The 21,101-nt window shown below is 40.5% G+C and overlaps 1 protein-coding gene across 2 annotated transcripts in view; it reads left to right on the forward strand.

The window, feature by feature from the left end:
* ptprub (protein tyrosine phosphatase receptor type Ub) overlaps window positions 1-21,101 on the forward strand; it is a 487,258-nt gene that overhangs the window by 390,587 nt on the left and 75,570 nt on the right. For both annotated transcript variants that reach the window (XM_060922216.1, XM_060922217.1), the window contains exons 14-17: window positions 6,046-6,184; window positions 7,323-7,352; window positions 7,492-7,652; window positions 10,644-10,831. In XM_060922216.1, coding sequence (XP_060778199.1) covers window positions 6,046-6,184; window positions 7,323-7,352; window positions 7,492-7,652; window positions 10,644-10,831 — 518 coding nt within the window. The remainder of the gene's footprint in view (window positions 1-6,045; window positions 6,185-7,322; window positions 7,353-7,491; window positions 7,653-10,643; window positions 10,832-21,101) is intronic.

Genomic DNA, 21,101 nt, shown 5'->3' on the forward strand with positions numbered 1-21,101 from the left:
AAAACATCATCGGATTTTCACATAAGTCCTAAAAGTAGATAAAGAGAACCCACTTAAACAAATGAAACAAAAATAGTATACTTGGTTATTTATTTATTGAGGAAAATGATCCAATATTACATATTTGTAAGTGGCAAAAGTATGTGAACCTTTGCTTTCAGTATCTGGTGTGACCCCCTTGTGCAGCAATAACTGCAACTAAATGTTTCCTGTAACTGTTGATCAGTCCTGCACACTGGCTTGGAGGAATTTTAGCCCATTCCTCCATACAGAACAGCTTCAACTTTGGGATGTTAGTGGGTTTCTTCACATAAACTGCTCGCTTCAGGTCCTTCCACAACATTTTGATTGGATTAAGGTCAGACCTTTGACTTGGCTATTCCAAAACATTAACTTTATTTTTCTTTAACCATTCTTTGGCAGAATGACTTGTGTCCTTAGGGTCATTGTCTTGCTGCATGATGCACCTTCTCTTGAGATTCAATTCATAGACAGATGTCCTGACATTTTCCTTTAGAATTTGCTGGTATAATTCAGAATTCATTGTTCCATCAATAATGGCAAGCCATCCTGGCCCAGATGCAGCAAAACAGGCTCAAACCATGATACTACCACCACTATGTTTCACAGATGGGATAAGGTTATTATGCTGGAATGCAGTGTTTTCCTTTCTCCAACCATAACCCTTCTCATTTAAACTATAAAGTTCTATTTTGGTCTCATCTGTCCACAAAACATTTTTTCAGTAGCCTTCTGGCTTGTTCAGGTGATCTTTAGCAAACTGCAGACAAGCAGCAATGTTCTTTTTGGAGAGCAGTGGCTTTCTCCTTGCAACCCTGTCATGCACAACATTGTTGTTCAGTGTTCTCCTGATGGTGGACTCATGAACATTAGCCAATGTGAGTGAGGCCTTCAGTTGCTTAGAAGTTACCCTGGGGTCCTTTGTGACCTCGCCAACTATTACATGCCTTGCTCTTGGAGTGATCTTTGTTGGTCGCCCACTCCTGGGGAGGGTAACAATGGTCTTGAATTTCCTCCATTTGTACACAATCTGACTGGATTGGTGGAGGCCAAATTCTTTAGAGATGGTTTAGTAACCTTTTCCAGCCTGATGAGCATCAACAACGCTTTTTCGGAGGTCCTCAGAAATCTCCTTTGTTTGTGTCATGATACACTTCCACAAACGTGTTGTGAAGATCAGACTTTGATAGATCCCTGTTTTTTAAATAAAACAGGGTGCCCACTCACACCTGATTGTCATCCCATTGATTGAAACACCTGACTCTAATTCCACCTTCAAATTAACTGCTAATCCTAGAGTTTCACATACTTTTGCCACTCACAGATATGCAATATTGGATCATTTTCTTCAATAAATAAATGACCAAGTATAATATTTTTGCCTCATTTGTTTAAATGGGTTCTCTTTATCTACTTTTAGGACTTGTGTGAAAATCTGATGATGCATTAGATATATTTATGCAGAAATATAGAAAATTCTAAAGGGTTCACAAATTTTCAAGCACCACTGTATAACTCACTGTCCACTTTAATAGGAACACCTGCTCATTTATGCAGTTATCCAATCAGCCAATCATGTAGCAGCAGCACAGTGCATATAATCATACAGATACAGGTCAAGAGCTTCAGCTAATGTTCAAATCAAACATGAGTATGGCAGGGGTGATCTCTGTTAAATTTTGGCAGGTTGGATGGGTTTTGTTTTTTTTAGAAACTGCTGATCTCCTGGGATTTTCACACACAGCAGTCTCTTCAGTTTACACAGAATGGTGAGGGGAAAAAATTGACTGAGTGACAGTTCTGTGGATGGAAACATCTTGTTTAAAAAAGAGATCAGAGGAAAATGACCAAATTGGTTCGAGCTGCCAGGAAGGATATAACTCATGTAAATCACTGTTAATAACCTCATGATTGCCTTAGAGTCATGGTCTTGGCTGACAGAAATGTTGAGTTCTGCTTTTGTTGCCCGTCTTCTTGAAGGTTGGATGTTTTGTTCATTCTGAGATGCGTTTATGCTCATCATAAACAGATGAGCATAAACAGATGAGCATAAACACATCTCAGAATGAACAAAACATCTAACCTTCAGGAAGACGGGCAACAACAGCAGAACTCAACATTTATGTCAGCCAAGACCATGACTCTAAGGCAATCATGAGCACAGACTCATCCAAACTGGGCAGCTGAAGATTTCAAGTCTTCAGCTGTCCAGTTTTGGTGAGTCTATTCCTTCAAAAAATGCATTTTGATATATTGTTGCAAAATTGGAAGATGTACTGTCAGCAAGACTGGATAATAACTTTTTTTATAAAAAAAAATATTGCTTTCGGACTAGTCTGGAGTCTAGGAATCGTAAGTTCTGCAGATCACCGTGGAATGTGGATGGCAATCTAGTGTCTGCCAATCACAATTTGAATCATCATAAATTACAAATTAGATAATAAATGTGTCAATAACAACCTGAAATTTGAAACGATCTCACATCATTTGTGAGGGAAAAGCTTGAGTTCTGCATGGTAGTGAATGGCAAGTGATATATGTAAGGAGTAATGTACAGCGAGCTGGTCAGTTTTGCAGAATAAACCCTGACAGGGTGATCAGGGACAGAAGGGTCTCAAATTACCTTGAATGTGGTTATTTTGCAATATTGCCCAGTTAACTGTACATCTATCTTATTACATGGCTGCCTAATTATTATTATTATTATTAGGGGGCGGCACGGTGGTGTAGTGGTTAGCGCTGTCGCCTCACAGCAAGAAGGTTCTGGGTTCGAGCCCCGGGGCCGGCGAGGGCCTTTCTGTGCGGAGTTTGCATGTTCTCCCCGTGTCCGCGTGGGTTTCCTCCGGGTGCTCCGGTTTCCCCCAAAGACATGTAGGTTTGGTTAACTGGTGACTTTAAATTGACCGTAGGTGTGAATGTGAGTGTGAATGGTTGTCTGTGTCTATGTGTCAGCCCTGTGATGACCTGGCGACTTGTCCAGGGTGTACCCCGCCTTTTGCCCATAGTCAGCTGGGATAGGCTCCAGCTTGCCTGCGACCCTGTAGAAGGATAAAGCGGCTAGAGATAATGAGATGAGATGAGATTATTATTATTATTATTATTATTATTATTATTAATAATAATTTTTTTTATTCTGTTAATAATGTGGTCCATAGCAATGGTCTGTTTACATAAATAACCATAGAATGCCATAATTGACCAATCAGAAGCCAGTATTTAACAAAGCAATATATACAGTCCTATAACAATGTACTATAATGAAGGTTTTTTCTAAAGACAGAATATTCAGGGGTTCAGCTGGGGGTGTGCAGGGAAACTGAACTCCACTTTCCTTTGATTTTTTTTTTTTTTGTACACCGAGCAAAGCTGAGCTTTGCTACTGTCATTTGTTGGGAAAGTACAGTTAGGTCCATATATATTTGGACACTGACACAAATTGTTTTTTTACCTGTTTACTGAAACATATTCAAGTTATAGTTATATAATGGACATGAAGTCCAGACTTTCAGCTTTCATTTGAGGGTATCCACATTAAAATTGGATGAAGGGTTTAGGAGTTTCAGCTCCTTAACATGTGCCACCCTGTTTTTAAAGGGACCAAAAGTAATTGGACAATTGACTCAAAGGCTATTTCATGGGCAGGTGTGGGGAATTCCTTTGTTATGTCATTCTCAGTTAAGCAGATAAAAGGCCTGGAGTTGATCTGAGGTGTGGTGCTTGCATTTGAAAGATTTTCCTGTGAAGAAAACATGCGGTCAAAGGAGCTCTTCATGCAGGTGAAACAAGCCATCCTTAAGCTGCGAAAACAGAAAAAAACCATCCAAGAAATTGCTACAATATTAGGAGTGGCAAAATCTACAGCTTGGTACATCCTGAGAAAGAAAGAAAGCACTGGTGAACTCATCAATGCAAAAAGACCTGGACGCCCACAGAAGGCAACAGTGGTGGATGATCGCAGAATAATTTCCATGGTGAAGAGAACCCCCTTCACAACAACCAACCAAGTGAACAACGCTCTCCAGGAGGTAGGCGTATCAATATCCAAATCTACCATAAAGAGAAGACTGCATGAAAGTAAATACAGAGGGTTCACTGCACGGTGCAAGCCACTCATAAGCCTCAAGAATAAAAAGGCTAGATTGGACTTTGCTAAAAAACATCTAAAAAAGCCAGCACAGTTCTGGAAGAACATTCTTTGGACAGATGAAACCAAGATCAACCTCTACCAGAATGATGGAAAGAAAAAAGTATGGCGAAGGCGTGGTACAGCTCATGATCCAAAGCATACCACATCATCTGTAAAACACGGCGGAGGCAGTGTGATGGCTTGGGCATGCATGGCTGCCAGTGGCACTGGGTCACTAGTGTTTATTGATGATGTGACACAGGACAGAAGCAGCCAGATGAATTCTGAGGTATTCAGAGACGTACTGTTTGCTCAAATCCAGCCAAATGCAGCCAAACTGATTGGTTGGCATTTCATAATACAGATGGACAATGACCCAAAACATAAAGACAAAGCAACCCAGGAGTTTATTAAAGCAAAGAAGTGGAATATTCTTGAATGGCCAAGTCAGTCACCTGATCTCAACCCAATTGAGCATGCATTTCACTTGTTAAAGACTAAACTTCAGACAGAAAGGCCCACAAACAGACAGCAACTGAAAACCGCTGCAGTAAAGGCCTGGCAGAGCATTAAAAACGAGGAAACACAGTGTCTGGTGATGTCCATGAGTTCAAGACTTCAGGCAGTCATTGCCAACAAAGAGTTTTCAACCAAGTATTAGAAATGAACATTTTATTTACAATTATTTAATTTGTCCAATTACTTTTGAGCCCCTGAAATGAAGGGATTGTGTTTAAAAAATGCTTTAGTTCCTCACATTTTTATGCAATCATTTTGTTCAACCCACTGAATTAAAGCTGAAAGTCTGAACTTCAACTGCATCTGAATTGTTTTGTTTAAAATTCATTGTGGTAATCTACAGAACCAAAATTAGAAAAATGTTGTCTCTGTCCAAATATTTATGGACCTAACTGTATATTGTGGCATAATAATAATAATAATAATAATAATAATAATAATAATAATGTAATCAGGTTTCACATTTTATAGAGAAATGCTTTCATGTCAAATAAAAAAATCAAAATGTGTGTATATATGTATAAATGTATATTTATTAAGTTTTACTCGATCATGTGTCTTTTGGAAATCAGAAGATATAATAATTGATATATAATGTAGTAGTAGTAGTAGGAGGAGGAGGACTTGTTGTATTATAAATTAACTAATGTATTTATTACTCAATTGATTAAGTTTTTATTATTATTTTAAAAGTAAATTAAATGGTACAGTTTCCACATTTGACACATAAAGAAAATCCTATTTTAACCCCTAGCATTGATCCATCCTGCCTTATCTGGAACCCCCCCCCCCCTTTTTTTGTGAAGGACTCTCAAAGGACTCAAAAACTCATTAGAGTTTACCTTTTCTAACCTTCACTATGAATGTGAGAAAAAAAGGGAATTGAATAGATTCTTTTCACTAAAAACACCATCCTGCCTGGGCTGTTCGCCCATCTGAAGGTGTCTGAAGTGCAAATGGGTTAATTTGTTGTAGGCTTCACTGTATATGGATACATGCTCTTTGCTTACACTTCTATCACACAGCATCCTTGTCTTTTGTGGCTGAGAGTTGGGGAAATACTGTAGCTTCCCTGGAGATACGCAATGTGAAGTGACCTCTGCTGCATCGCTGTCAGTGCACATGGATGAAACTAGTCATTTGGGTGTAGCCAATGTGTTCATACTGGAGGAGGTGTGCTCCTGATGTTTCAAGCTACAGATGGATAATTTCTAAATTGAGAGATTGAAATAGGATTTTTTTGGACACATTATTTCTGTTTTTTTTATACTTCTTTTTTTGCACGTGTGAAAAATTAATTCCAGCATTTCATATGCAAATGTGTTTCCATACATACTTAAATATATGTCTGAATGTGTGTGTACGTGTGCATTCTGCAGCGGCCTGTAAGGACCTCCGGCGGGCTCTGGAAGTGACACAGCACACTGAGGAGATGGGGCTGATTCTGGGAATCTGTGCAGGGGGTCTGGTGGTTCTCATTCTGTTACTAGGTGCCATCATCATCATCATTAAGAAAGGGTGAGGATTATATGCAGCTTCTAAAACATATGGGAGCTGACACATTGCATGTTGTGCGTTACCATAAATAACCATAAACCATGAGTGGCTGCAGTGTGTGTGTGTGTGTGTGTGTGTGTGTAGCTTATCAACATCAAATTTGAGATGGTCACTTTTGTAGGAAATATAGGTTACATGAATCAAATAGTAATAATACAACTGTAACTAAAAACAGAATTATCTTCCTGTCTCCAGCAGAGCTGCCACACAGGGCTTTCATCTTCTGAGATTACCTGGGTGTGAAATGTTTAATTAAGAAGAGGTGCATTTCAATTACTCACTTAATTAGGCCCGGTCTGACATTAGTCTGACCCAGAAACGAGCTGATAATTGGGCGGGAAAAGGTGTGCTTTTGGAGATAATTAGTATTGTTCTCCAAAGGTCTCCACATTCAGGTGTTCATGAGAGAAAAAGCACATAATCCACTATAATTTTAACATGAGTCTTCCATCACTTTCAGATGACTGAAAATAAAGAGCATATGAGTAAGCTTCTTCTCAGGTCTAGGAATCCCCAGGATTACTGCTGCTAAACTGTCAGATGAACATTATATCATTGTTGACTAGTTTGCAAACTGAAATTTAGGTGAGTGGCTTAAATTACTGGTGAAGAGGAGACTATAGTCTAGATCAATGACCATCAGCACTCTTCTGGAAAATTCGTTGTCTATAGAATTCCATTCTAACTGGATTGACATGGCTGATAAATATAGTGAAGATCTAGAGCTGGAGTGTAGCTGTGGAATTAATATAGTTTGGAAGATTATAGACCTGGAGACCACCATGAAGTTGCCTCTGTGAATGTTAATTATAAAACTCTCCCTGGCATTTGAATGGTTCGTTAAAAAAATTAACAAGGTAGCATATATGATTAAGTCATATCTGCTTTGGCTACCTTTTTTTTTATCTGTCACTGCTGAAGTTTATTGTGTGTCACATTGCTGGTGTATCCAAAGCAAGCCTCTGACAGCATGTCATTCTTCACACTAATCAGAGCACTGGCAATGCTCACATCTCATGTCACCCCTGCATTATTCTCTTTCTGTCTTTATTTATTTATTTCCTATGTCTCTGTCTCTCCTCTTTCTTCTCCTCTCCAGAAGGGACTACTGCTCTTACTCTTACTATCCGTAAGTGGCTTTTCCTCTATTGCACACCATCATTTCCACTGTGTTAGCAAGCACTGTTCAGAGAGCATTTCAGTGGCGTAACAATATTCTCTCCCTTCTTTTTGCTGTTTGTTTCCTTTCTTTCTGTTTCTGTTATCAGTAGGAAGCCGGTGAACATGAATAAGACTCCCATTACATACAGACAGGAGAAGAGTCATATGATGGGCTCAATGGAGCGTAGCTTTGCAGACCAGAGCACCCTGCAGGAGGATGAGAGAATGGCTCTGTCCTTTATGGATGCCCACACCTGCAGTACTAGGAGTGAGAGACACACACAAGTACACATGCATAAACATGTAGTAAATGAAAAGTGCATGAGCACAAGTATGCATAACATTCCTGCTTACAAACTGTACTTCCTGCATAAAGAGCATCGTTCACATAGTGTCGTGAGAGGCACATCTATCTACGACTTCTACATTACTACTATGAGCTACTGCATACTCACATACATTTTTTTCATGCATTTTATGACCCCAGAATCAATGTGGAAAAATATCATGCCCAATTTTACTCAGCTAGCACGTCCAGGCCATTTAGTGCTGAGCTCCAGAGTTCACTGACCAACACCTGAGTGAATACAATTCAGTCTGTGGTTTATGTAATTTCCTTTCTGCTCAACCAGGAAAAGCAGCAGATTTGTATTAATGACTCATTTCTCCAACATCATCCCTTGCAGGAGTCCAGGCCTTAAACTATGAATTCTCTCTCTGGGCCACTAAGCACCTTTAACACACATAACAAGAGAGGAGAAGTGCTGGCTGAGCTCAAGGGATACTGAAATATGTTTCAAGCAAAATTAGAATATGTACCTTGTGATTCAGGGGTGTATTTTTCTATCATTTCAATGCTGGGAAAACTATACAAGATGGAAAATGGGGCAAAATAGAAATAATTCATTGGACCCAAGAGTCTAATTCAAGGAATGATTAATAGATGATGTTCAAAGAAGTTGTTCTCTTGATCAAAATTAAGCTTTAATGCCGTGTCTCAAAGCTGTCTCACTTCTTTCCCATGTGCTGCTGCATATCTGAGTTTCACTATTCTTGCTTGCTAATTTATTTCTACACCCAGCTAGAAGACTTTATAAAGTTACTTACACGCATGATAATTAATTTATAATAGTGCTTGAAAGTTTATGAATCCTTTAGAATTTTCTATATTTCTATATAAATATGACCTAAGACATCATCAGATTTTCCCCCAAAGTCCTACAAGTAGATAAAGAGAACCCAGTTAAACAAATGACAAAAATGTTATACTTGGTAATTTATTTATTGAGGAAAATTATTCAATATTACATATCTGTGAGTGACAAAAGAATGTGAACCTCTAGGATTAACAGTTCATTTGAAGGTGAAAATAGTCAGGTGTTTTCAATCAGTGAGATGACAATCAGGTGTGAGTGGGTGCCCTGATTTATTTAAGGAAAAGGGATCTATCAAAGGGTGGCACGGTGATGTAGTGGTTAGCACTGTCGCCTGACAGCAAGAAAGTCCTGGGTTTGAGCCCAGTGGCTGGCGAGGGCCTTTCTGTGTGGAGTTTGCATGTTCTCCCCGTGTCTGTGTGGGTTTTCTCCAGGTACTCCGGTTTCCCTCACAGTCCAAAGACATGCAGGCTAGGTTAATTGGTGGCTCTAAATTGACCATCGGTGTGAATGTGAGTACAAATGGTTGTTTGTCTCTGTGTCAGCCCTGCGATGACCTGGCAACTTGTCCAGGGTGTACCCTGCCTCTCACCCATAGTCAGCTGGGATAGGCTAAAGCTCGCCTGCGACCCTGGATAACAGGATAAGCGGCTACAGATAATGGATGGGTAGATGGATCTATCAAAGCATGTTTATGGAAGTGTATCATGGCACAAAGGAGATTTCTGAGGACCTTAGCAAAAGAGTTGTTGATGCTCATCAGGCTGGAAAAGGTTACAACATCATCTCTACAGAATTTGGATTCTGTGTATAAATGGGAGAAATTCAAGATCACGGTTACCCTCCCAAAGAGTGGTTGACCAACAAAGATCACTCCAAGAGCAAGGAGTGTAATAGTCCACGATGCCTCAAAGGAACCCAGGGTAACTTCTAACCAACTAAAGTCCTCTCTCTCTCATTGGCTAATGTTAATGTTCATGAGTCCATTAGGAGAACACTGAACAACAATGGTATATATGGCAGGGTTGCAAGGAGAAAGCCACTGCTCTCTAAAACAAGAACATTGTTGCCCAACTACAGTTTGCTAAAGATCACATGGACAAGCCAGAAAGCTATTGAAAAAAAAAGGTTCTGTGGATGGATGAGACCAAAACCTTTTGGTTTAAATGAGAAGCATTATGTTTGGAGAAAAGACAACACTACATTCCAGCACAAGAACATTATTCCATCTGAGAAACATGGAGGTGTTAGTATCATGGTTTGGGCCTGTTTTGCTGCATCTGGGCCAGGATGACTTACCATCATTGATGGAACAATGAATTCTGAATTATTCCAACAAATTATAAAAGAAAATGTCAGGACATCTGTCTGTGAACTGAATCTCAAGAGAAACTGGGTCATGCAGTAAGACAACTACTCTAAGCACATAAGTCATTCTATCAAAGAATGGTTAAAGAAGAATAAAATTAGCATTTTGGAATGGACAAGTCAAAATCCTGACCTTAATCCAGTAGAAATGTTGTGGAAGGATCTGAAGCAAGAAGTTCATGTGAGTAAATCCATTAATATCCCAAAGTTGAAGCTGTTCTATACAGAGGAACAGGCTAAAATTCCTCCAAACCAATGTGCAGGACTGATCAACATTTACCGGAAACATTTAGTTGTGGTTATTGTTACACAGTGGGATTATAACAGATACTGAATACAAAGGTTCACATACTTTTGTCACTCACAGGTATGTAAAATTGGATCATTTTCCTCAATAAATAAATGGCTATATTATATAGTATAATATTTGTTTCATTTACTTAATTTAGGTTCTCTTTATCTACTTTCTGGACTTGTGTCAAAAACTGATGATGTTTTAGGTCTCATTTATGCAGAAATATAGAACTTTCTAAAGGGTTCACAAACTTTTAAGCAGCACTGTACAATTACACAGAAGCGAAATCAAAACACATGGCAGGGGTTTTGATTTTTTGTGCCTAGACAACATGCATTAATCATTATTTACTACTTAGTGTAGAGTAGTAAGGTGTGTGTGTGTGTGTGTGTGTGTGTGTGTGTGTGTGTGTGTGTGTGTGTTTATGAATGTTTCTCTTCAGGTGATCCACGCAGCTCCATGAATGAGTCAAGCAGCCTGCTTGGTGGATCACCTCGGAGGCACTGCGGAAGTAAAGGTTCTCCATACCACACGGGGCAGCTTCACCCTGCTGTACGTGTAGCTGACCTGCTGCAGCATATCAACCAAATGAAGACAGCGGAGGGCTATGGATTCAAACAGGAGTATGAAGTGAGTGAAACAGATGTTCAGAAAGACTATCACATACCAAAATGACCTGAGACTAAGTGTGTGCAATAGGGCAGTTTAATCATCCCTACATGCTCATATACTTGTACTAGTGTTTTTGTACTTGAGACTGAACTTGGTTTTGAGACTGGTCTCAAGACCACTTTTTGAAGGTCTCGGTCTTGTTTCAGAATCAATTGCATTTTTAGTTGGTCTTGTCTTAGTCTCAGATACTGCGGATTCGGGATTTTATTTCAAGAGCAGCTATAACCACAACTGTGGGGATTTCACTAACTTGCCTATGTATTGTCTGAGTGATTTGTTAGCATTGTTACTGTGATTGAATGTAAAATTTCCTGCTTCAAATGTGACCAGTAACATGACTCATTGCTAATTTAAAAATTTTCTTCCTGTTAACAGATGTCACCCCTTCCCATGCCCCTTCACACACACTGGTCTGGTCCCGGTCTTGATTTGGTCTTAGTCTTGAAAAATCTTAAGTTTAATGTTTTTTGTTTTTATATTTTTAGGTATAGAAATGCCTTTCACTGGAAAAGAAAAGGCGTTTTGTGTGTTAGAGTACGCTCGAACACAGTCGAACAAGACCGATTTGAGAGAATTCTCTAAAAATGCACCGACTGCAATGTAGCTTTGCACATGGCACAAAAAGTTCAAAGAGGAAAGCTGTCTGTGTGTGTCTGTGTCTCAGGTGGTGCGCCTATTGAAAATTTGTGAAATCTTTCATGGAATCCACATACCTTTTGAATTTCTCATTCAAATTTTGAGGAATAAATTTTATATTGCTCAACATTAAGCCTGTTCAGTTTCATTTGCCTAGACTATGTAGTTTCTGGGATATTTACATCTCAAATAATGTAATTTTTTTTAAACACCCTGTATTTGGTGCATTATGAAGTGCAAAATACAACAAAGGAGACCCCGGACTGCTGAGCAACTGAAATTGTATATCAGAGCAAGAATGAGACAACATTTCTCTTTCAAACCTACAGCAATTGGTCTCCTCAGTTCCCAAATGTTTACAGAGTGTTGTTAAAAGTAGAGGTGATGCAACACTAGTAAATATGCCCCGTCCCAACTTTTTTGAAACATGTTACTGATATCAAATTCAAAATGAGCATATATTTTTCAAAAAGCAATAAAATTTCTCAGTTACAACATTTGATATGCTGTCTTTGAACTATTTTCAATGAAATATAGGGTTTCCATGATTTGCAAATTATGGCATTCTGTTTTTATTGACAGTTTACACAGCGTCCCAACTTTTTTGGAATTGGGGTTGTAATTAAATGCGCTTTTTTTATGCTCCCCTGCATCTGTATGCACAGACATGTTCATTCAAACACTTTGCACAAATTTGTCACTGCCACAAAGACATTCCAGAATGTACAGCTAATAATCCTGTACTCCCCTTAAACCTGAAATGATGGAAATTGTCATTTTTCTGTCTTTTTTAGGCTATCAATCCTAAAAGAATACATCATTAACCACAGTTTTTGTAACTGTAATTACAAGCAGGGAAAAATCTATTTTGCACAAGCCTACCTTAGATGCTTTGACACTTGCTTTCACATTAGGATTAAGCTAAATCAGATATAAAGAACTACTAGTGGCAAAGCTGAGAGAGAAGCTTAGCCTTCCACAGTATTCATAAATATTTCATAGCCATCCCCACAGATTTCTTCTATTAATTAATGGAGCTTGATCTTCACTTGTGCTTAGTATGATGTCGGCAGCTCCACTGAGGGATATTAATAAACTGTCAGTGCTAGAGTGGACAGCAGTGTTCATGGCAGCAGATGTCTAGATGCAAGAGCTGTAGCCTCGTGGGAGCTTGCTGTCAGTCATTTGTTCAGAGCAAAGGTGTTTTGTCAGACTGGACTATGGTGTAATACAGGCATCCTGCTCCTCAACCTGAATACACACTCTCACATACTTGCACATGCTTCACACACTTACTAAAATTTGTAAAAGTTCAGTGACATAAAATTCCTTGCTTCAAGGTCTGGATAAACAGACAATAGTTACGTTTTAATGTGTAACCATTTATTATTAGCTTATGGTTATAAATAAGACAATCAGAGGGGCTCTGTTTTGTGTCATAGTGCCCCCCCATGTTATTTGACTAGTCTCATAGACTCTGAAAAGATTAGGCACATCTATTTTTCATTTAAAGCAGGGAGAACAAACATATACTTTCCAGCTTATTTGTCTTTAAACATTATTTTCTCTCTTTCTGAACTAACGTCTCTCGCCCTGTAGCTATTTTCTGTTCTGATGAGCTGCCTTCAGCAAAATAACTTACATGTAAGTGGTTGTTTAAAGCTGCGTCAGAGTTTCTGTTACAGAAGCTGCACTGGATCATGTTTTAGAAAATCTGTTGACCTACACTCCTCAACTATACTCATTTTTTTCATACAATTATCAACTCTGCTTCAGTATTTTTGAAATACTTAGATTGGGATGCATTGAAATACTTCTTAAATACTTTATCTGGACCACAGATATAAGGTTCATTTCTAGTCTTCACTCATTCATTCACCTTTAGCAAGTGTCATGTCTGTACCTTCTTGCGCTCAAGACTCCTCTTCCTAGGATTCACAGCAGCCTTCAAATATGGCCGCCATAGACTTCAATAACCATCCTGGACCTCACCGTTCAGTCTCTGGAATTCTAATCACACACCTGAACTCAATCATTGCACAGTCACTCAGCCACACTATTTAAGGACTTCACTCTCTCAGTTCATTGCAAAGTAGTAAATGCTCAGTGTATTCTTGCTTGACTTTACCAAGCCTTTTAACAATCATACTGATATTCTGGTCTTGACTTTATTTATGGGGCGGCACGGTGGTGTAGTGGTTAGCGCTGTTGCCTCACAGCAAGAAGGTCCGGGTTCGAGCCCCACGGCCGACGAGGGCCTTTCTGTGCGGAGTTTGCATGTTCTCCCCGTGTCCACGTGGGTTTCCTCCGGGTGCTCCGGTTTCCCCCATAGTCCAAAGACATGCAGGTTAGGTTAACTGGTGACTCTAAATTGACCGTAGATGTGAATGTGAGTATGAATGGTTGTCTGTGTCTATGTGTCAGCCCTGTGATGACCTGGTGACTTGTCCAGGGTGTACCCTGCCTTTCACCCGTAGTCATTGGGATAGGCTCCAGCTTGCCTGCGACCCTGTAGAAGGATAAAGCGGCTAGAGATAATGAGATGAGATGAGACTTTATTTATACTTTGGATTGTTCCTCTTTTATCTTTGCCTCTAATAACCTGTTTGTGCCTCACCTGACCATTGCCTGTTTTTTTGACTCTGCCTTTTCCTACTGTTTTGGATTTGTCTTCCAACTTTGCCTAAGTAATCTCTCTGCAGCTTTTATATCTGTCTGTCACCTGCATTCCTGACAGTAAGCACTTTATCCTGGTTAAGGTTGTCCTGGATCCAGGAAAATATCCCAGATAGGTCAGTCGTGTGTGCATGCACACACACACACTCACTCACTTGCACCTATGGGAAATTTAGAGTAGTCAGGTCATGTACTGTAATGCTAGTATGTTACAAGGTGGCATACCCACCAGCTGGCAGTCAGGAAAGAGAAATTTCCACTTAGTCTTTATACTAAATGTAAGTGGTTGGGCTTCAGGTCAGCACCCTGTTCCCGGAAAACACCCTTGGTATGAATACAGTTCAAAGTTTGTCAGCTTTGAAACAGCCAGGACAACAGTTGTCTCCAGTCAGAGACAGTAGGATGGATACCAGTGAAATCTTCACCACAGAAGCTGGTGCCCTGAAGACCAGAGTCCTATCTGCAAAAACAGTTACATGCATTGGATGCTGGAATCTGAGAACACTCTACCAATCATCCAAACTGGCCCAAGTCATCAGGGAAATGGATGTCTACAAGATTAACACATTAGGACTCAGTGCAATTCACTGGATTGACTCAGGCAAGTTTGTTTCAGGGTACAAGACCATCCTGTTCTCAGGCCAACAAGATGGAGTTCACCAGGGGGTAGCTCTTATCATAGATAAAGCTGCTAACAATGCCCTTGAAGAATGGACACCTGTCAATGAATGCCTTATAAGTGCAAGATTATGCAAAGGTCAGCATAGTTCAGGACAATGCCCCAACAAACGAACACAATGATGCTGAAAAGGATGCCTTCTACCAGCAGCTCAAGGAGGTGGTAGACAAGATGCCCCAGAATGACATTCTCATCATCATGGGAGACCTGAACGCCCATGTTGGAGAAAGTAAACTGGGATTTGAACACATCCTTGGCCCACATGCTTTTGACAACCATACAGACAATGGGGATAGGTTCATACAGTTCTGTGCCATGAACAACATGAAGATTGGGTCATCCCTCTTTGAACACAAGAACATCCACAAGATCACATGGACATACAGTGACCATAGAACCAAGACACAGACTGACCACATTGTGATAGGACATGGAGAATACCATGTCTACAAGACGTATGAGTATACTGAGGGGCTGACATCTGCAGTGATCACCACCTATCCATTGCCAAAATCAAGATCAAGCCAAAGAGGCAAAAGAGGAAGGCAACTATGCCCAAAAGATTTGACTCCAGTAAACTGAAAGATCCGGCCACAGAAGCTCAGTTTGAGACCCTCCTGAGGAACAAGTTCTCTGCTCTAGCAGATGCACCACCAGGAACATCAGAATGGTGGGAAGAACTTAAGGAAGCAATGGTAGCAGCAGGCAAAGAGGTTCTGGGCTACAAGAAATTTTTCAGGGAAGAATGGATCAGCGACAAGACCTGGAAGTTGATCAGTGAAAGGAGAGCCTTCCACTAGGCAAGACACACTGCCAACTCTGATGGCAATGCTATATACCAAGAATACATGGAAAAAGACAGAGAGGTGAAACACAGTGCCCAGAAGGACAAATGTATATGGATGGAGAGTCAGGCAGAAGAGGCAGAAGGAGCAGCAGCCCGGAATGAGATGCATGCTGTAGATTGCCAAGAAGATCACTGGCAGCTTAAAAGCTAGCACAGGTCCAGTCAAAGCAAAAGACAGCACCCTAATATCCAAAGGGGAAGAGAAGCTTGCCAGATGGGCAGAGCACTTCAAAGAAGTCCTCAACTGACCTGTGCCAAGTTTCCCAAAAGCATCATTTCACAAAGATCATCGTTAAATGGTAGAGCGAGCAGCACAATGAACACCCTCTCTCCTAGTTAAGATGCTCTTAGCAATACAGTACTTTTGGGAAACCCACCCCTGACCCTGTTTCACCAGCAATCACAGAGGAGCCAACACATATTACAAATCAACACCAATGACTTTGCTGAGGAGGAAATCCAAAAAGCAATAAAGAATCTGAAGAACAAAAAGTCACCTGGTATGGATGGCATTACTGCTGAAATGCTCAAGGCTGGAGGAGAATGTATTGTCAAATGGATGTGCCAGCTCTGTAACCAAGTTTGTAACTCAGGGGAAGGACCAGAGGACTGGAATAATGGAGCAGTGGTATGCATCCCCAAGAAGGGCAACCTTGCAGAATGTGACAACTGGAGAGGAGTGGCGCTCCTTTCCATACCAGGGAAAGTGTACTGCCAGGTTATTCTGAACCATATGTGAGATGTGGTTGACCAAGAATTGTGGGAACAGCAAGCAGGATTCAGGCCTAAGCACACTTGTGTGGAACAGATATTTACCCTATGATGCATTATAGAGAAATACAATGAATTCCGAACCCCACTGGCCATCAGTTACATTGACTTTACCAAGGCCTTCAACAGCATCCACAGACCCTCACTCTGGAACATCATGTGGACGTACGGCATTCCAGCCAAAGTCATCTTGGCCATCAAACAAATAATTTATGCTAAATCCAAGTGCTGTGTGAGGACAGAAGATGGATACAGTGGGTGATCTGAGGTTGTAACTGGGGTCTGCCAGGGATATGTGCTATCACTGATCCCCTTTGCTCTGGCCATTGACTGGGTGCTCAAGACAGTAATAAAGGACCAGGGGATACAGTGGCTTGAAGGACAAAAACCTTCTGACCTGGACATTGCAGATGACATTGCTGCACTAGCAGAAAACACACGTGACTTACAGTCCCTTGTGAGTGAGATCAGCACCTCAGCAGCTAGCACTGGCCTCAAGATCAGTGCCAAAAAGACTAAGAACATGCTGACTGGGACACACTCACCACCAATGAGTGTATACATTGACCAGAATGAAATGGAGGTGGTGGACAATTTCACATACCTTGGGAGCTCCATTAACAGTGAGGGAAACATGGATAAAGAACTGGACTGTAGAGTGGGAAAAGCCTTCGCCGCATTCAACCAGCTTCGCAAGATCTGGAGAAGTAAGACACTCTCACTCAAAACCAAGATGTGATTCTACAACAGCAATGTGTTATCTACCCTCTTGTATGGCTGTAAGACTTGGCACATGAAGATCAGTCAAGAAAAGAAACTGGATGCCTTTGACAGCAAGTGTATCCTAAAAATCATGGAAAAATCCTTGTGATGGAGTGACTTCATCACAAATGAGGAAGTTTGATCTCAGACCCACCAACAGCCAGTGTTCACAATCATCTGTAAACGATGACTGAGCTGGCTGGGACATGTTGTTAGACTCTCGCCAACAAGACTTGCCAACCAAGTTCTACAATGGAATCCCCAAGAACAATGTCGGAGGGGATGTCCAAAAATGAACTGGCGCCAAACAATTGACAGAGACTTGCGACTGGTTGGTAGAGGATGGAAAGATGCAATAACACTGGCCGCAGACCGAAAGTGCTGGACAAGCATTGCTGCCTCATGTGTCGCAAGATGCAGGAGCATCTAAGTCTAAGTAAGTAAGGTCATGCATTAATATATGTATGTTATATTGGAGAACATAAAAAAATCTGTGCAAACAGTAGCACAATTTCATGATCAAACTGGGGAGACTGGTGCTGCGAGGTGACAACAATAACTGCTGTGCCATGTTTTTGCCAAAGCTGATTTCATGTTAACTCTGTTAGCTAAGTATATATTAATCCAATTTCAAGTAGTTCCACATGGTTTATTGAGCTTTCTATGTACCTGAATGCTTTGAGTACATACTTTTCAAAAGGTTACTAGCGCACACAAGAATAATGGCCCCTCTCCTTAAAACTTCCTGTGTCTTGGCAGTAAGTGAGGTAGAAATAGGCTGACTCATTCTGAATGATGGTGCAGATGATACGTTTTGTTGTGAGTCCCACCTAAACTCACTCTTGACATGAGGTTATGAAGAGCCACATCAGCTCCTCAGCAGTATTAAGGAGTTGTTAATTAATACTCAGTAATTATTATTGTTTATTTTTACAATAACCAAATATATATAAAATAAAATGCTTTTTGAAATGAAATGGCGTACTCTAAGTATCTAATATTGGTCCTAACAAAGAGATGAAAAGTACACTTAAAATCTTTGTTATAGTAAATAGATTAGATTAGATTAGATTAGATTAGATTAGATTAGATTAGATTAGATTAGATTCACTTTATTGATCTCACATCAGGGAAATTCACGTGTTACAGTAGCAAGAAAATGTCATACAGATAACATCTCATCTCATCTCATTATCTCTAGCCGCTTTATCCTTCTACAGGGTCGCAGGCAAGCTGGATCCTATCCCAGCTGACTACGGGCGAAAGGCGGGGTACACCCTGGACAAGTCGCCAGGTCATCACAGAGCTGACACATAGACACAGACAACCATTCACACTCACACCTACGGTCAATTTAGAGTCACCAGTTAACCTAACCTGCATGTCTTTGGACTGTGGGGGAAACCGGAGCACCCGGAGGAAACCCACGCGGACACGGGGAGAACATGCAAACTCTGCACAGAAAGGCCCTCGCCGGCCATGGGGCTCGAACCCGGACCTCCTTGCTGTGAGGCGACAGCGCTAACCACTACACCACCGTGCCGCCGTGCGTGTGTATATATATATATATATATATATATATATATATATATATATATATATATATATGTGTGTGTATATGTGTGATATATAGATATATATATATATATATATATATATATATATATATATATATATATATACACACAACCCCGATTCAAAAAAAGTTGGGACAAAGTACAAATTGTAAATAAAAACGGAATGCAATGATGTGGAAGTTTCAAAATTCCATATTTTATTCAGAATAGAACATAGATGACATATCAAATGTTTAAACTGAGAAAATGTATCATTTAAAGAGAAAAATTAGGTGATTTTAAATTTCATGACAACACATCTCAAAAAAGTTGGGACAAGGCCATGTTTACCACTGTGAGACATCCCCTTTTCTCTTTACAGTCTGTAAACGGCTGGGGACTGAGGAGACAAGTTGCTCAAGTTTAGGGATAGGAATGTTAACCCATTCTTGTCTAATGTGAGATTCTAGTTACTCAACTGTCTTAGGCCTTTTTTGTCGCATCTTCCATTTTATGATGCGCCAAATGTTTTCTATGGGTGAAAGATTTGGACTGCAGGCTGGCCAGTTCAGTACCCGGACCCTTCTTCTACGCAGCCATGATGCTGTAATTGATGCAGTATGTGGTTTGGCATTGTCATGTTGGAAAATACAAGGTCTTCCCTGAAAGAGACATCGTCTGGATGGGAGCATATTTTGCTCTAGAACCTGGATATACCTTTCAGCATTGATGGTGTCTTTCCAGATGTGTAAACTGCCCATGCCACATGCACTAATGCAACCCCATACCATCAGAGATGCAGGCTTCTGAACTGAGCGCTGATAACAACTTGGGTCGTCCTTCTCCTCTTTAGTCCGAATGACACGGCATCCCTGATTTCCATAAAGAACTTCAAATGTTGATTCGTCTGACCACAAAACAGTTTTCCGCTTTGCCACAGTCTATTTTAAATGAGCCTTGGCCCAGAGAAGACGTCTGCGCTTCTGGATCATGTTTAGATACGGCTTCTTCTTTGAACTATAGAGTTTTAGCTGGCAACGGCGGATGGCACGGTGAATTGTGTTCACAGATAATGTTCTCTGGAAATATTCCTGAGCCCATTTTGTGATTTCCAATACAGAAGCATGCCTGTATGTGATGCAGTGCCGCCTAAGGGCCCGAAGATCACGGGCACCCAGTATGGTTTTCCGCCCTTGACCCTTACGCACAGAGATTCTTCCAGATTCTCTGAATCTTTTGATAATATTATGCACTGTAGATGATGATATGTTCAAACTCTTTGCAATTGTACACTGTCGAACTCCTTTCTGCTATTGCTCCACTATTTGTCGGCGCAGAATTAGGGGGATTGGTGATCCTCTTCCCATCTTTACTTCTGAGAGCCACTGCCACTCCAAGATGCTCTTTTTATACCCAGTCATGTTAATGACCTATTGCCAATTGATCTAATAAGTTGCAATTTGGTCCTCCAGCTGTTCCTTTTTTGTACCTTTAACTTTTCCAGCCTCTTATTGCCCCTGTCCCAACTTTTTTGAGATGTGTTGCTGTCATGAAATTTCAAATGAGCCAATATTTGGCATGAAATTTCAAAATGTCTCGCTTTCGACATTTGATATGTTGTCTATGTTCTATTGTGAATACAATATCAGTTTTTGAGATTTGTAAATTATTGCATTCCATTTGTATTTACAATTTGTACTTTGTCCCAACTTTTTTGGAATCAGGGTTGTATATATATATATATATATATATATATATATAAAATTATAGTTTGATATTCCCAATAAGAACTTCACCCTAGGTGACTTTTTAAGCTCTGACAATTACAAAGACACACATACACCCACAAACACAGGTTCAAGGTCTTTCTGCTGATTATGATTGGAGCAAAGAGACGAACCAGTCCAGTCTAGTTTGTTGTTGAGGTGAACACCCAGGTATTTGTACTCCTCCACGATCTCAGTGTCCAAACCCTGGATGTTCACTGGTGCAATTTGAGGAGCCGTCCTTCTGAAATCGATCACCACCTCCTTTGTCTTGCTGGCATTGATGCGCAGGTGGTTCAGTTCGCACCAGGTGACAGAGTTGGTGATGACCTCTCTGTACTCCAGATCGTCCCCCTCTGACACGCATCCAATGATGGCTGTATCATCTGAGAACTTCTGGAGGTGGCAGCTGTCCGTGTTGTAGCTGAAGTCAGATGTGTAAAGTGTAAAGAGGAAAGGAGAGAGCACTGTACCCTGTGGAGCCCCTGTGCTGCAGACTACCACATCAGACACACAGTCGCAGAGCCTCACATAC

Source organism: Neoarius graeffei, chromosome 5 (genome assembly GCF_027579695.1).
Source record: "Neoarius graeffei isolate fNeoGra1 chromosome 5, fNeoGra1.pri, whole genome shotgun sequence".
In the NCBI taxonomy this organism is placed as follows: domain Eukaryota; kingdom Metazoa; phylum Chordata; class Actinopteri; order Siluriformes; family Ariidae; genus Neoarius; species Neoarius graeffei.